This window comes from Lycium ferocissimum, chromosome 12, assembly GCF_029784015.1.
Source record: "Lycium ferocissimum isolate CSIRO_LF1 chromosome 12, AGI_CSIRO_Lferr_CH_V1, whole genome shotgun sequence".
Lineage (NCBI taxonomy): Eukaryota > Viridiplantae > Streptophyta > Magnoliopsida > Solanales > Solanaceae > Lycium > Lycium ferocissimum.
The window spans coordinates 51269288-51284695 of NC_081353.1; the positions used below are offsets into that span (position 1 = coordinate 51269288).

Genomic DNA, 15408 nt, shown 5'->3' on the forward strand with positions numbered 1-15408 from the left:
ATTGATTTAAGTCAAAAAACTTTGATAAAAATACATTAGTTCATCCAAAGATTTTTTTCCATATTTTAATCTCTTAAAAAGTAAATAGTAAAAATTAAATTATGTATTTGTCTTAAAAGAGAGACTAGTATAGATTATTTATTTAGAACTAAATAGATTAAAATTAGGATACATAAGTTATAATGTCGGATCCGGTTCCAAATTTGATTTGAATTAAATAATTTCATCAAAATGGAAGTTAAAATATTTCGTTTATAACTATCCAGACAAATGGGTATATGGTTGTTGATGGATTTAATTATATTCTGGCTAGTAAAATATCTACTTTTATTTATTAAGAGTATTAAGAGAAATATCACTACTTGCCACGTCTCTATCTCCAAGATTATAGGCTCATTAGTCATTGCCATCAAATAATTACCTAAAGATTTCTGAAAGATCTAATGAAGAAAAAGAAAGGAGAGAATAAAATAACCAAGTGTTTAAAATGATAGGCATGGAGCTCTCAACCACAGAAAAGTTAGACAACTTTGGCAGTATAGTAGGAACTTCACATTCTTTCCAAAGAACTCCTTCCGTTTCAATGTGACAATATTTGACTGCACATAAATTTTAAAAATCAAAAAGGATTTTAGATATGTAAATCAAATTTACATATAGTATCAAAATTATCTTTTTAAATAAGTAAGCGTGAGAGTTCCATGCGCGCGCTCATTAAATATGTGGTGATGAGGGTCCCAACAAGTCATGTAATTAAAGGTAAAGTGAGAATGCTAAAATTTAATAGTTTTCACAACAAAAATAAAAAATCATTCTCTATTAGACAAATAAAAAAAAGTGTCAAATATATTACGGAAAAGGGTCAGATTTGCCCATGTCTCTTAGAAAAAAGTTGTATTTGGCCTTCATGATACTTTTTCAACATATTTATTCTTGCCATCAAATTATGGGTCATATTTACCCCTAATTCGTTACTCTCCATGTCCCCACCTTAGTTTTCTTACGATGCCAACGTGCCATTTTTTTAATTAAAAATGACCTTTTTCCTATTTTAAACCCACCCGACCCACCAAGAAGAATCCCAATGTTGTGTACTAGTGTTAGTACGTACCCCAAATGAATAAAAGAATGAACGAGACAGAGAAACATAAAAAACCAAGTGACCTTCTTTCTAATTGTATACTACAACTTTTTTAGTGAATAGAATTATCGAAATTTATGCTGGTGAGAGGTATTATGTATCAAGTTAAGATGTGCGCAAATTAGCATGAACATGCAAAAATCTCCATCCTAAAATATAGAGATGATGGTATAAAAAAAAAAAAAAAAAAAATAAAAAAACACACATCTACGTACTTTTCCTACTTGAATTAATTATCACTATTTATGTATTAAAACATGTACACCTAATTGAGTAGATGGTAATAGTTCAAGCAAGAAAAGGGGACAACCAATAGTTGACCTAATCGTTTCGAAGTGTGTAATACTTCGATAGTGATAGTTCAGGTTAAAAAAAAAAATAATGGTTTAAAAAAAAAATTAATAATTTAGGTGTGTTAAACTCAGTTAAAAAACGAAAAGAGAGGAAAACAAAGATGTATGGTTGTTTAGGGAGAAACAAGGACGAAACTTCAAATGTCAACGAAACTTACAGTAGGTGATATGTTTTGAGAGATAAAATATAATAATTAGTAAGAATTTGATGGCGGAGTAATAATTAGTAAGTGATGGCGAAATATGCCGACAGAATTAATAATGGTTATAATTATTTATTCAGGTTGTATATATTATAAAACAATCAAGATATGTGTAAGCGAAGAGAATTCATCGCCACACAATGTAGGTCACTGTTCGGTTCATTTGCGTTTATACTGTAAGTTTACAGAAGTTAAACTCTTTGTTTAATTATTAATGCATAGTAGTATTAAACTAATACTTCATATTCCTCATTTCAGGTGGGATTTTGCCTTTGCTGTCCGGTAGTGTTAAAGTTTGTCTTGAACTTTCTATCTTATTTGAATTTTATATAATTATATTTTACTTTAAAAAATAAAAAAAAATCTTGGTGGAGACTCTTTCATATCTATCTTTTTCTTGAAGAAGAATTTTTTAACTTCTACATACACAAGATCTTTTCTTCTCATACAGAAACACAATAGCATTCAGAATGTAATCATTAAAGAGCTTTGTTTACTGGGAGGTTATTCTCTCAATAGTTTTTACTTTTGTATTAGTTTTTATATGTAGATTAATTGACCAAATCAATATTAAATTATTATATCTCTTTTAGTATGTTTTTCGTTTGTTCCCGATTTATCGTCATTTAAGGTTCGCAATTGTTAGTATCGGCATGACGCCTTGTTATTTCGATCCCAACAGTTAGTAGGTAGTAGGTAGTAGGTACCATTGCAACACATAGTACAATGACTTAATTAAACAGTGTTGTTTACTTAGCATATAGGTACTGAAATTAACATCAAAACGGAAAAATTTGAAGAATTATCAAGCTCAAAATAAAATGGCATTGACAGAAAGAATCAAAAAAGACAATTGCAAGTAGTTACCAAGAATTGTCAAAAACAAAGAAGCAAAAAATAACAACTCTGATAAAAGAAGAAACACATTGCAAGCTAGCACATTGATAGCTAGATCAAAAAAATTTAGCCAGTGCCTCCAAGCACACCCTTGAGTTTCTTGATTTGAGCTTCATCAAGGAATGTAGTAGCCTCAACCAACTTAGTTGACAAATCATTCGCAAACAACGCAAAATCGGTTATTTGAAGGCCAGGATTTGAGCTGCTAAAGAACACATAAGCTACAGAGGAATAACCAGCTGCATTCACTTGAAAATGCAACAAACCTTGTGGGAATACCATTAGTTCACCTTTCTTGAGTGTCTTTAAGTAAACAGTATTTGCTGAGGAAACAAAAGCAGCAGTGATCGACCCCTGCACGACGAGTAGGACCTCAGAAGCACCGGGATGAGTGTGGAATGGTACCTGTTCAGAAGAAGGCTGAGAGAAATGTACTGGCTATATATATGCACTCAATAAGAACTCTTTTATTTAGCTTTGTTGAGCTCTGCAGTTATAGGGAATTAGCAGTAACAAAAACAGTAAAAAGATGATCATTATCCTAGCCTAGAATAGAATTAAATCAACTAATTAATTACTATAAAATAGAAATAGCTAGCTAACACAACATTAACTAGGATTTATTCAAAAAACTAAAGCAGTAAAATAAAGAAGGGCTTTTTTCATTTTTTGTCTGTCGGCCGAAATTAACTACGGGAGCTAGCCAAAATATAAACAAAATATTATATGTATATTTACGTATATAATATGTATATTATTGCCTAATATTCAATACATATACATTTTCCGGCTATTAATATTTGGGGTGGTCCAAAAGGTCATTATCCTGATATAGTAACGGCAGTCCAAAAGCATAATTCTAACAGTACGTACGACACCACCAGGGGCTAAGTCGAGACGTGCTGCAGAGAGACCGAGCCCATTTAGGCCGGGGAATTGAGTTGCAAATGCTGGTGAGACTGCAGCTTTAATAATGTTTGAGGTGTTTCCTGCTGCACTTAGTCCCGAGAACACGAAGTCGTTCACCGTGACTTTAGTAACAGCTTTGCAGGAGTAGCCTGCAGGGGATTCTGGTCCCTTCAAATCTGCTACACAAAAATCTTGTACAGAAGCATTGCTGCTCAAGATGAGGACAGCAAAGAAGAATAAAAGTTTGAACATGTTTACTTGCAAGGAATAAGGTGTATGTGAAAATCTACTACCAAAGCTACTTGGACTAGTGATATATATATATATATAGCGAGAGCCAAGTGAGTGACTGAAAATTTTGGATAGTATAGAGCAAAATGATAACCACAAGTTGTGTGATATGGCCTATCATGATTTGAAGAAGTTAATAGACCACATAACAGAATCTCTTTTAGCTAGAACAAGATATGTTTGTTGATTTGTCAAGGTACTACTATATTTGGATATTTTGATTTCCATTTTTGACAGGAGAGGAATCCTAAAAATGAATCATGCCTCGGGTCGATAAAACGCTATTTATTCTAACTGATACGTGCTAGGACCAAAATAATTTGGTGTGATGCGGAAACTTACAAAGAAAATCCTAAATGACGATAAACCAACATTCACAGGCGGAGATGAACAATCATTCAACAACAACAACAACATACGTGCTAGGACCAAAATAATTTGGTGTGGCGGAGATGAAAATCTAAATGACGATAAACCAACAACAACAACTTACAAAGAAAATCCTAAATGACGATAAACCAACATTCACAGGCGGAGATGAACAATCATTCAACAACAACATACCTAGTGAAATTGATTGGTCCCGGCGGGGCTCGAACCCGCGACCTTCGGCTCATAAGACCAACGCTCTAACCAACTGAGCTACGGGACCGGTTTTGAGATGAACAATCATTCAGATAATAAAATTTTTAAAGAGGTCACACTAAAAGGGGTTTCAGAAAATATGGGCAAACAACTAACAAGTATGATGTTTCCTTATGTTTGTGATTACAATCCAAATGGTATAGAAAGAAAAACAATCTAGTGCTACTCCTACTTTTAACTAGAGTATGTTCAGTTTTCTCTTCATACTTGTTCTTGGTTTAAAAAAGGTTTCTTCATATCCTGATAAACTAAGATGGCACAAAGTGGTTGCCATTTTAGATCCTGTGCAGTAGTATTCTTCACGACTATTCCCCATACTGCTACTTGAAAACCAATTCCAATTTCCAAGTTTCAAACACCATCTTCCTCTTTTCTTTGTTCAATGGTACTGTCATAAAATGCTAAATTTACTAATTAGATTATCAATAAGAGTTATGCCTCAATCTCAAACAGGTCAAGATCGGCTATATGAATCCTCACTATTCCGTTGAAGCTCAACTTATGTAATTACTAGTACTAGATTATCAAAAGATATAAAAGGATAACCATTTCAGATTTTTTTTTTTTTTTGTGATACAAGGGGTGCATTGAGTTAGGTGGTCCTAAAGGCACATGGTCGGAGAAAGTGAGAAAAGGGTAAGTCTAAAAGAAGACAGAATGACAACTAGAAAACCCAACAGGCACCAAAAATATTAGAACTTATTATATGTCCTTCAAATTGATAAAATGCATGGCAAACTACTGGAAAAAAATTTAGTGGACTAGAGCAATTGCCCTTCCACAAAGGCTTTCAACAGTGCAAGTAAGATATGGCCACTAGTGCCTCACCATTGACTCAAATATTCTACTCTTTATTCCTACTTGTGTTGGGTGAGTGTGAACAAAGTCTTATATTGATAGCTGAAAATAAAAGTAAACTACTTATAAGATGTTGGATACTTTTAATGGTGTGAGGCTTTTAAGGTAAAACCGTGCAGGCTTGATCCAAAGCGAACAATACAGACTATGTTAAGAGTATATTTGGGTTGTTTTAACCTAACAAAATTCACTCGGCTTACTACTACGAAAGTCTAAATGGATATAGCATTGGAAGAGAGTTAATGTGTGTCATTACCATGGAGGAACTAGGCTAGACTGATAATGTAGGGTTTCGTATCTACTTTGGAACTCCGAGTAATCTGGATTCATGCACGTTACACAATACCAATTAAAATGGGGAAGTGCCTCCCAGACCTAGAACACGAGACCTCTAATTAAGAATGGAGGGTCCTATCCATCCAACCACAACCCTTAATAGTTGGATATAGAAAAAAAATGCAACACGAGGACTTTCCATGAGATATCTAACTTTTTGGAGCAGATGCAACGGTGTTAAAAGGCTTAATAGAATATTTTCAACATATTTTGGAAGCACAAGTCATTTTTTCCGAAACGAAATCCTTATAACCCAAATTAAAACTCAAATTTTCCAAGAACATATTTTTTTATTTCATAAAGCAGTCCAATCCAACAATAAGAACTATGTGCCAAACTTTAAACTAGTTGGAGTCGATTATATAAATTAATTTTTCATATCCATTCCGCTTTAATTGAGCTATCATATCTTATTCACTTCAAGAGTATTGGAGCTTTTTCAACTGGGCACAATGAACTGGCTATATGAATTCTCAATATCATTCTTCTCTACTTGAGTCGCAATATTTAACCACTTCAACAAAAAAGCCCTTTTCATCTGTAATGTACTAACTTGTTTCAGCATCTGCTTTTTAAAAAAAAAAAAATCTTCACCAGATTCTCAGAAATAGGGAGGAAGAGATTTCATTGCCTACATTTGTGACTAGTCTAGAAAACGTTACCCCTCCCTACCAATTTATGTGAAGGTGCTTGACTGAGTACGAAGTTTAAGAATGAAAACAAGACTTTTGAAACTTGTAGTCTAAAACGAATCATAAGCATTTATATGGCTATAAATCACCTCGTTAAGGATAAAATGGAAAGTTTAAAGTTAAATTATTATTAAATATAGAAAAGTGTCATTCTTTTTTAGACTGACTAAAAAGAAAAAGTGTCATATAAATTGATACTGAGGGAGTATAAAGTAACTTGTGGCGTGAGAAAAAGGTTATCATTCCTTGGCTAACTATCATCATGTATCCTTCGGTAGAACTTGTAATTACGAAAGAATGAAGATACGATGTTAGCACAAATAGTAGCAAAGGCCTGTTGAGGTGGTGTATTTTTATTTAGTTCCTTGTAAATATTGAGATTTTGGAATTGGACGAGTTCCCGCATTTAAATTCTTATGGTCTCGTATTCTAAAATTATTCTTTAAAATCGCACTAGAATCACAATGTGTTGATAAGAGCACGAGTATTTTCTATTCTTAACAATAAACTTAAGATATATGTTTTACTTGCATCCCTTGTTTACACCAAACCATATAAACTTACCATGATTAAGCGGTGAATATTTTGTACTACATAACTATGATTTAGTGAAAAAAGTATATGTCCAAACAAATGCCATGCATTTACTAATTTGGTATAATCCTCGGGTGCTTGGAAAGTTTTTACCCTTAACAAGAAAAAAATTTCCACCGGGAAGCATAACGTATCCGGGATATGGAATCGTTTATTGGTGGAAGGGTCTCTTTGGATTTACGCAACTTGTTATTTATTGAATTGTATTCTCTACTATCAATCTTCAATATTTCACCCTCCAAAGTACCATCTGAAGTTCTCGCCATCTAACTTTCGCAGAAGCTAGTAAGAGCACAATACAGTTAGTTCCTTCAACTCAAAATAACCAAGTTCAGCAAAAGTACATATGGTCCTTGTTTCAAGCAATCTTCCCCCCATTGTGCTGTAGCTTTCGTTCTTAAAAGAGGGGACGAAAGACTGAAGAGGATATATAAACTTTCAGCGGAAGAGATGCGAACCTGGAGCAGCAATCGAAACCCAAAATAAAGATGCAAGTTGGAAACAATTAGAAATTAGACACGAATGAATACAAAGGATTGCTAACTTTACAGAACTGAAGGGTGACAATGTGAGAGTTGAAAGTGACTTTAAAACTTTTCATCCCAATAAGGCAGATATCGAAGTCTAAACAAAAGGAGATGAGAGAAAGGCCTAAATTTTCTTTCTGGGTAATGTAGACTATTAGGCAATAGTCCATAAGAGAAATACTGAAGCATAATCAATAAGCATCAATGTATAAATCATAGTTATATACTGAACAATCTACAGAAGAACAATCTGACAAATCATTGATGCCAGGGTTCTACATTACATACTAAATATTTACTCAGGTATTGAGGAACTTTGAAATGATGTAGTGCAACCGACCAGGAGTTTTCAGCCCCACGCCATGGAGCATGCATAATTAACCACCAACTTACCATCAAAACCAAAGTTCTGCAACACAAGAGAATAGAGATAATATATCAATAATATAACTTAAAAACAGAGTTAACAGGCTAATCAAGTTTTTAGTACCTAAACCTGCTCAACAGAAACAGTGAATAGCCAATTCACCAAAATAGAGATTCTGACATAAACAACGAGAGAAGACGCAAGGAAGAGAATAGGTAGAAAATAAGAAAACTCAGAAAGAAAAGTTAAAGTTTCAACTTACTGTCCATAAATGCATCAAGAGCTCATGCATTATGCTGAGTAGATAAGATATGTTTGACTTCAAATAGCAATAAGAACTCAAAGCATACAACATTTAAGTGCATTAAAAAAGAATGATATATCGATCACTTTGACTTCCTAGAGATTGTGGAGTGTTGGTCGAAGAAGATTGTAGAGTGTTGGTCGAAGATGTTTGGTCCATACTGGTAGTTTATACTTTATACCAAATGCTGAAAAAGTCACATGGTCATGTACATTGGAATTTCAAAGTTTCCAAGATGGTCAATAAAATATTATTATCCGCCAAAATATTCTGTAAGCTGTGAAAAGAAAGGGATCACATAAATGTTATGAAGGGAGATTTTTTTTTTTTTTTTTTTCGGTTACAAAAACTTCAAATGAAAGTAAAATTTCTGATTACCAAAGGATATCAATCCTGAAATCAGCCTATAAAAAGGGAACTCAATCCATCTTCCAGTCAAAGAATATTAAGAAAGAAAAAAACCAAATATCCATCTCCAATATAATGGTTGACAAGAAGGTAAAATGTCTGATCAGCGAAGGACATACATCTTGAAACAATTATTTGCAAAATTATAAATACAGGAAACTTACATTGTATAGGTCATTTACCAACTCATCTGGATTTGGTGAGAAGGCGCTGTTGACATACACAAACTAGAGGAAAGATTATATAAGTAATCAGAATTCTAATGCAAAGTATCTGTACTACAGAATTTCAGAAAAGGAGAGACAATTCTTTCTTCTGTACTTTAGAATTTCAAGAAAGACAAAGGGCGTACCAATGTCTCCCTATGGAGTTGGCGGCGCAAAAAATCTATTACTTTGATGAATTTGTCAGTACCTGCAATCTATGTTGATGTTTATATATAATTTGATAATTAGATGAAGGCATGATCAGGAAAACAGGACTGAATTGTAAAATCCATTTTAAAATCTAGGAAGTATATCTTATTCCACCATTGATTGGCTACAACAACACAAATTCCGTAGAGGAATCCTTCTTAATCTAAAGTAGGAGAGTATCTGAAGGCTGGCTCCAGCACAGACAAGTAAAACACATTGAGAAAATTTATATCTAAGAAGGGCTTAGTCCAAGTGACAAAGGTTGAGGGACTTGGGACTTAGGTCACAGAATTGAGCCCTGCTCCATGCGAACTAAGCTTGGTATTAAGTGGAGAAGGGTAGAGTGGCGCGCCCATTATCCTGAGTTTCGAAGTCTACAGTTGGTCTAAGGGTTGGCCCCAATTTCTCAGTCATAAAAGAAACCATATATTTTAAACTATGTGTAGTCAAATGGTGTCAAACAAATTTGGACAGATGGAGTAGTATATACTATTGCATTAGGAAAATATGACAATAAAGAGAGTGCAGAGTTGGTGCCAAGCTTGCTCAAATTAAAATTCAACTCCACCACATGTTATAATCTCAACTAACCTATTATTACTCAGGCTTCCCGAAGAAAAGGACTTCTCCAGCAACATTACATACCTCTGTAAGAATTATAAGGTGCTTCTTCCGGATAAGTGGTACTTTTTTGTTCCCTTGTACTGATTGCAAAGGGAAGCATCTGCTTTATTAGTACCATTCTATGTTTTGATATATTGAAACTAACCAGGGACACCTTGTGGCCACACACTCACACCCTTCACAAGCTACTACCAGTACTATAACTAAGAGAACCAACAGCTCCTTTTGTGAAGGCTCCATTTATGCTGAAAACCAACAATCCCACTTAAAAACACCTCCATCAGGCACTGCTGAGGGAAAACCAATTGCTCCATTTATGCTGGTATTATAGTTGAAGGTTGTTTTATAACCTAATTTGTATTAAAACATAACTTGTACATTCACAATGTTTACACCAGCTCCCTTTCCAGTTAGTTCCAACCATGTCCAACTGCTGCAGAGAGTGCACCTATCCCCAATAAGCAACTTTCATAACCTACAAACACTTAACTTAAGAGCAAGGTTAGAAGGCCTACGGAATAATCACTATAGTTTATGAAAGCTTGAAGGACTCCGCAGGACCACTAGAATCCTAATTTGCCCCTCTATCCACTCTACTTCTAAGGATAGCCATACGAGTCAGAAATTCCTAACTTACGGCAGGACGGAGCTTTCCTTTCATTCTAACGGACACCTCCCTTTTCTTTTTTTTTTTTTTTTTTTTTTTTTTTTGATGACATGGGAACCCGCAGCCGCTACCCTTCAGGTGCGCACAGGGTAAACCCAGCTCCTATGCAATAGCTCGCAAACCACACAGGAGAGATAACTCGCACTAGGCAAGCCCCGTGTGACGAGCTCGACTCAGAAGGCAAATCTCCTGTTGTCGTAGGCAGGGGGTTTCGAACCTGAGACCTCCATTATGAAAGCCCCATGCTCAACCAACGGACACCTCCCTTTTTCTCTGGCAGCCGGGTTGTTTTTTATTTCTTCTCTTTGGGGGGGTGTTATTAGTTCAGCATGTGGTAGGTTGATCAGCGTAAACATAGTTTAAGTGAAGAATCATCTAGATATGGAATTCGTTTGGGCATACACACCTGGGTGTTATCTCCTGAACAGAGAAGAATTGATACAAAGGATTTCTATAGACGAATCCAACTAATTCAGATTTCAGTCATAACCAATTAATTGGTTGACACAAATTCTGACTCGCATTCTCAGTCTTTTTTCATTAAAAATCTGCACTTTAAGAATGAACAAAGTTCAGAAGATGCATTATTGTTCCCAAACAGCTCTTTCAATTCATTCTAGCCATTTGACGAATTATCCCTAAAACCCCATTGAGCAACTGATGCAAATTGAATATACTCGTTGATAAACAATGCATGATCAACACTGAAATAAACAGGGATACATGAAAACAATCACACACGGAAAAAGGTTTGTCAAACATCCCAACAAAAGGCGCTCTATCATACATTCTCTCTTTCTTCTTTTCATCACACAATGAGTTGGATGGGGGTCTGTGAAGATTCCATCCTCACAAAGACTGCCAACACTCCAAGTCATGTTGGGATAGTTATCTTTGGGATTAATTATACCGGGTTTAGTTATGCTGGGGTTAGTTATCCTGGTATTATTTCTTACTGTTTGGTTATACATGCATTGCATAATTTCTAAGAAGAAGTTGTTTGTTTACAAAAACACCCTCCACCTTATTTAGTAGAAAAAGGGTTTGAGGTATCTCAAGGGTGTTGTTGTCATTTTCATTATTTTATCCGGGGATAGCTAATTCTCGTACTATTATTCAATCATCTGACAGGAATAACTTATTCCAATACTATTTCTAATCCTGGTATAACTTATCCCAGGATTCGCAACCAAACAAGATAAGACGGTACTAAATTTTTATCCCAGGACTATTTATGCTTGTCTAGCATACCAAACGACCCCCTAAGTGTGAGGGTCAACACATCAAATTTCCAGCATAAATTCAACATATATATATATATATAGACAAGGAAACCCGCAGCCGCTACCTTTTGGGTTCACACAGGGTAAATCCCGCTCCTGTGAAATAGCCCGCAAACCACACAGAAGAGATAAGCCGCACTAGGCAAGCCCAGTGCGATGAGCTCGAACCAGAACGCAAATCCCCTGCTGTCTTAAGCAGGGGTTTTCGAACCTGAGACCTCCATTATGGAAGCCCTATGCTCAACCAACTGAGCCACCCTTCGGGTAATTCAACAGAAATATATTAAGAATTCATAGTCAAAGGAAAAACTGTAATTGGGACAAAGAGAGAAAGAGTACAACGGTAATGCACAAATATAGGTAGGGTTTTGGATCTTAACAAAGCCTAGAATTTTAACACCAGCAATATACATATCTAATAAAAGAAGATAGAGAATAATAAATAAAAAGGATTAAGGAAAGAAACCTTAAATTTTGCTTGTTTAAGTATCGGGGCATCACCAGTTGCTCTTAAATGTACAATCACTACATAATCATCAAAAATTACAACAATTAACAACATACATTAATAGACCAAAATAATTGAGAAAGAAAAGGATGTTTGACCAATTTGAAGTAAGTAATCAGACCTTTACGAGAATCGGAAGCCATTGCTCTTTGACGAAATTTGAGTATTTCACGATTTTATATTAGGGGTCGTTTGATATGGAGACAAGTTAATTACAAGAGAACTATTAATATCACAAGTATACGTAGGAATTAATAATAAGGATTATAATTTATAACATACTGACATTTTTTTTATATCATCCTCATTAATAATAAAGGATGATGATTTTTTATATTTTAATAATAATTTAATTAAAAACTTTCATTTTTATTTTAATGAGAAGCTTCATAGTCACATAAATATTTATAACTTATTTTAGATCTCATATTTTAAAAATCTTTCTTTTATTCTTAAATTTCTTGTCACTTAAACAACAACACATACTCAGTATAGTCCCACAACTCAAAAAAGTGGATGTGTACGTGGACCTTAACCTTACCTTTGTAGGAGGTGCAGAGGGCTAAGAGGGACTGTGTGTATATATATATATATATATATATATGAAGTGAATTCTTTCTGTCTCATAATAAGTGGTATTTTTAGTTTATTAGTCACTTAAGAAATTGGTGCTCTTGAAAATTAAGAGTGTTTTTACTAACCTTCCCCCTAAATGCGTAGAAAAGAAAAACTATTTAATGATTCTTGATAATGTAAGTAAGGATAATTTTGAAAGAATAAAATCAATTTCTTTTGGAATCCTAAAGCATCATTTATTTTGAAACAAAATGAAAAAGCCTAAAATACCATATATTTAGAAACGGAGAGAGTATTTAGTTTGACATACTAATACAAAGCTACAAATTGCTATACAATATGTAATTTAAACATTTAAGTAGCAGTTGAAGCATGTAATCAGACATTTATGAGAATCAGCATTGAGTATTTCACGATTCTCTTGCTTCACTACTGAAGTTATTCAAAAGCGTTTCTATAACTGCTCAAAATCAGACCGCCCGTTTTCTGTAAAACACACATTTAAAGAAAATACTCGTGCGCCCGATTTTATATTAGGAGTTGTTTGATACAGAGGCAATGTCAATAATGGCAACAATAAATTTACAGTAAGCGAAAAATTCGTCGACTTTCAAAATTTTGAGGGTTCAAGTACCTCTATGTCCAAAAAGACTATTTTACTCCCAACTAATTATTCGTCCTCCTTTACTTAGAGATTCTAAATTTCTTATATTTTTTGTGTACTCTATTCTTTTAGAAATTGATTTGAGCGTAAATTTTTTTTTTTTAATCACAAGTCTTGTTATATCTATGATTCACATCGAAATGAACATCTGCGATCAAGGAATCCCTAGTTCAATGATTCTCGATCAATAGTATTACTCATACTGAAAGTTACAAAGTCATCCGACTTTTATCAAAAAAAAAAAAAAATCTACTTTTGTTGTTATAATTGACATAGATCATTATTCTTTAATAAAATGAGAATACTATATTGTAAATAACCGGAATAGCTCAATTGATAGAGCAACGACTAAAAATCCTCATAATACCAGCTCAAATTTGGCTCATGACAGATGGCTAATTTGTATGAGTCTCTTTTTTCTAGAATTAATTTTTGAGTAATTGATATGAATAAATATACATATTCTTATAGAGTTTACATTTGAAAAGATATGTACCGGTCTATATTCATTTCAAGTATCTAAATTTTGAATTATTTCCTATTTTTTTCCTTCTCTTGTTCAAACTAATTTGAATACGTAACACATATCGATAGGTTAAATTGGTTAATGCTATTATTGAGAAGATTTTGGTTATCTTTTATGATATGATTCACTTTTAAAATGTGATATATTGTGATAAAGTGCTTCATCGGACAGTTCATCAAATCAAGTGCAGCTTGTTAAGTGCCGCTGACGATTCATGAATTTGGATTGTGACATACTAACTTTAATCACATGTAAAAATAATATGAGTTTCTGGTATCATGACAAAAGGAACACTTATTCTAGTGAAAACCAAGAGATTGTTATCCATTTAACTAGATAATTAAGATCAACATTCTTTTATTTTTAAAATTAATATTATTTTATTACATAACTCAATCACATTTCTTTATAACATTATATAATATTTCTTAAACTTTTATGCTCATTAATGTGGAATCGACGTGCAACTTGCGTGTCAGTAAATCAGTAAACAAAAAAGTACATAAGTGTGCTACCAAGTCTCAAAGGCTTTACACGCTTCTCAAAACACATATAACATCATGACTGTTGATTTGTTTAGAATTACAAGATTAATTAGTTAGTTATATAACAAGTCAATTCTCCCTTAAATGTAGATTGTTTCTTCTCAATTAATCTTCTTCCAATTTGTAATAGACAATTTCTTCTTAAATGTAGATTGTTTCTACTTAATTAATCCTTTACTGATTTATAATAAACAACTTCTTTTTAAATATACATTGTTTCTTCTCAGGAATCTTCAACAGGAAAAGAGAGACAAACTTTGTTGTGATGTCCTTTTGAATTTGTTTTTGAGTTAATTTGTCAAATATGATCAGGCTTTAGATAACATGCATTATGTTTGGAGTTAACTTTTTTAATTTGATCTTAACTCATCAACTGTGCATTTAACACTTGATGCCATTACGCCCCTCTACGGTTTCTACTATATAATATTCCTTCTTTCCTTGATACTGCACAAGTTATCTTTCTTTGTTTTTGTTTGCTTCTTAACTCTTTTTGTATGAGCTTTTCTAATTAGTTTATTAAGTTCTTTTGTGAGTCTTCTTTTAGATACCGAAATAACAAATTCAAAGATAAGTCAGAAATTTAAAATTTACAGTAAGCGAAAAATTCGTCGACTTTAAAAATCATGAGGTTCCAAGTCCCTCTATGTCCCCAACTATTTATTCGCTCTCCTTTACTTAGCAGTTCCAAATTTCTTATATTTTTGGTTTATTATGTTCTTTTAGATATTGAGCGTAAAATGGTTTTTTCTTATCACAAGTCTTGTTATATCTATGATAACATCGGAATGAACATCTTTGATGAAGGAATCCCTAATTGAATAATTTTCGATCAATATCATTACTCATACAGAAACTTACAAAGTCATCCGACTTTTATTAAAAAAGATTAATCTACTTTTGTCCTTTTAATTGTCATAGATCATTGTTCTTTAATAAATGGTGGAATAGCTTGGTAGGCCCTTGTACTTGTCCATTTTTGTCATGCCGATGTTTGTACTCTACGGAATTTCATCTAGACCCTTGAACCTGTTAAAAACATGTATTTAAAACCCCTCTGACCGTTGACTAAGC

At 33.6% G+C, this 15408-nt stretch overlaps 2 protein-coding genes and 1 non-coding gene across 6 annotated transcripts; all 3 read right to left on the reverse strand.

The window, feature by feature from the left end:
- Positions 1-2463: 2463 nt before the first annotated feature.
- Positions 2464-4019, reverse strand: LOC132039716 (auxin-binding protein ABP19a-like). 3 transcript variants are annotated; one of them, XM_059430232.1, is made up of 2 exons: positions 3459-4019; positions 2464-2999 (listed from the first exon to the last, which is right to left on the reverse strand). In XM_059430232.1, exons 1-2 carry the CDS (start codon positions 3753-3755, stop codon positions 2661-2663), a joined length of 636 nt encoding a protein of 211 aa, XP_059286215.1. In that variant the 5' UTR covers positions 3756-4019; the 3' UTR covers positions 2464-2660. The 3 variants fall into 3 exon arrangements, 2 of the variants coding, with proteins under 2 accessions (XP_059286215.1, XP_059286216.1); XM_059430233.1 differs by having other exon boundaries at positions 2465-2999; positions 3468-4018; XR_009410456.1 differs by having other exon boundaries at positions 2859-2999; positions 3473-3611.
- A 353-nt stretch (positions 4020-4372) lies between these two features.
- TRNAI-UAU (transfer RNA isoleucine (anticodon UAU)) lies at positions 4373-4446 on the reverse strand. The gene has a single exon. It is a non-coding gene; the product is annotated as a tRNA-Ile (tRNA).
- Positions 4447-6976: 2530 nt separating this feature from the next.
- Positions 6977-12284, reverse strand: LOC132039824 (ubiquitin-like protein ATG12). 2 transcript variants are annotated; one of them, XM_059430348.1, is made up of 5 exons: positions 12145-12284; positions 11982-12040; positions 8878-8946; positions 8690-8752; positions 6977-7377 (listed from the first exon to the last, which is right to left on the reverse strand). In XM_059430348.1, exons 1-5 carry the CDS (start codon positions 12164-12166, stop codon positions 7231-7233), a joined length of 360 nt encoding a protein of 119 aa, XP_059286331.1. In that variant the 5' UTR covers positions 12167-12284; the 3' UTR covers positions 6977-7230. The 2 variants fall into 2 exon arrangements, with proteins under 2 accessions (XP_059286331.1, XP_059286332.1); XM_059430349.1 differs by lacking the exon at positions 6977-7377 and adding an exon at positions 7559-7855.
- Positions 12285-15408: the final 3124 nt, after the last annotated feature.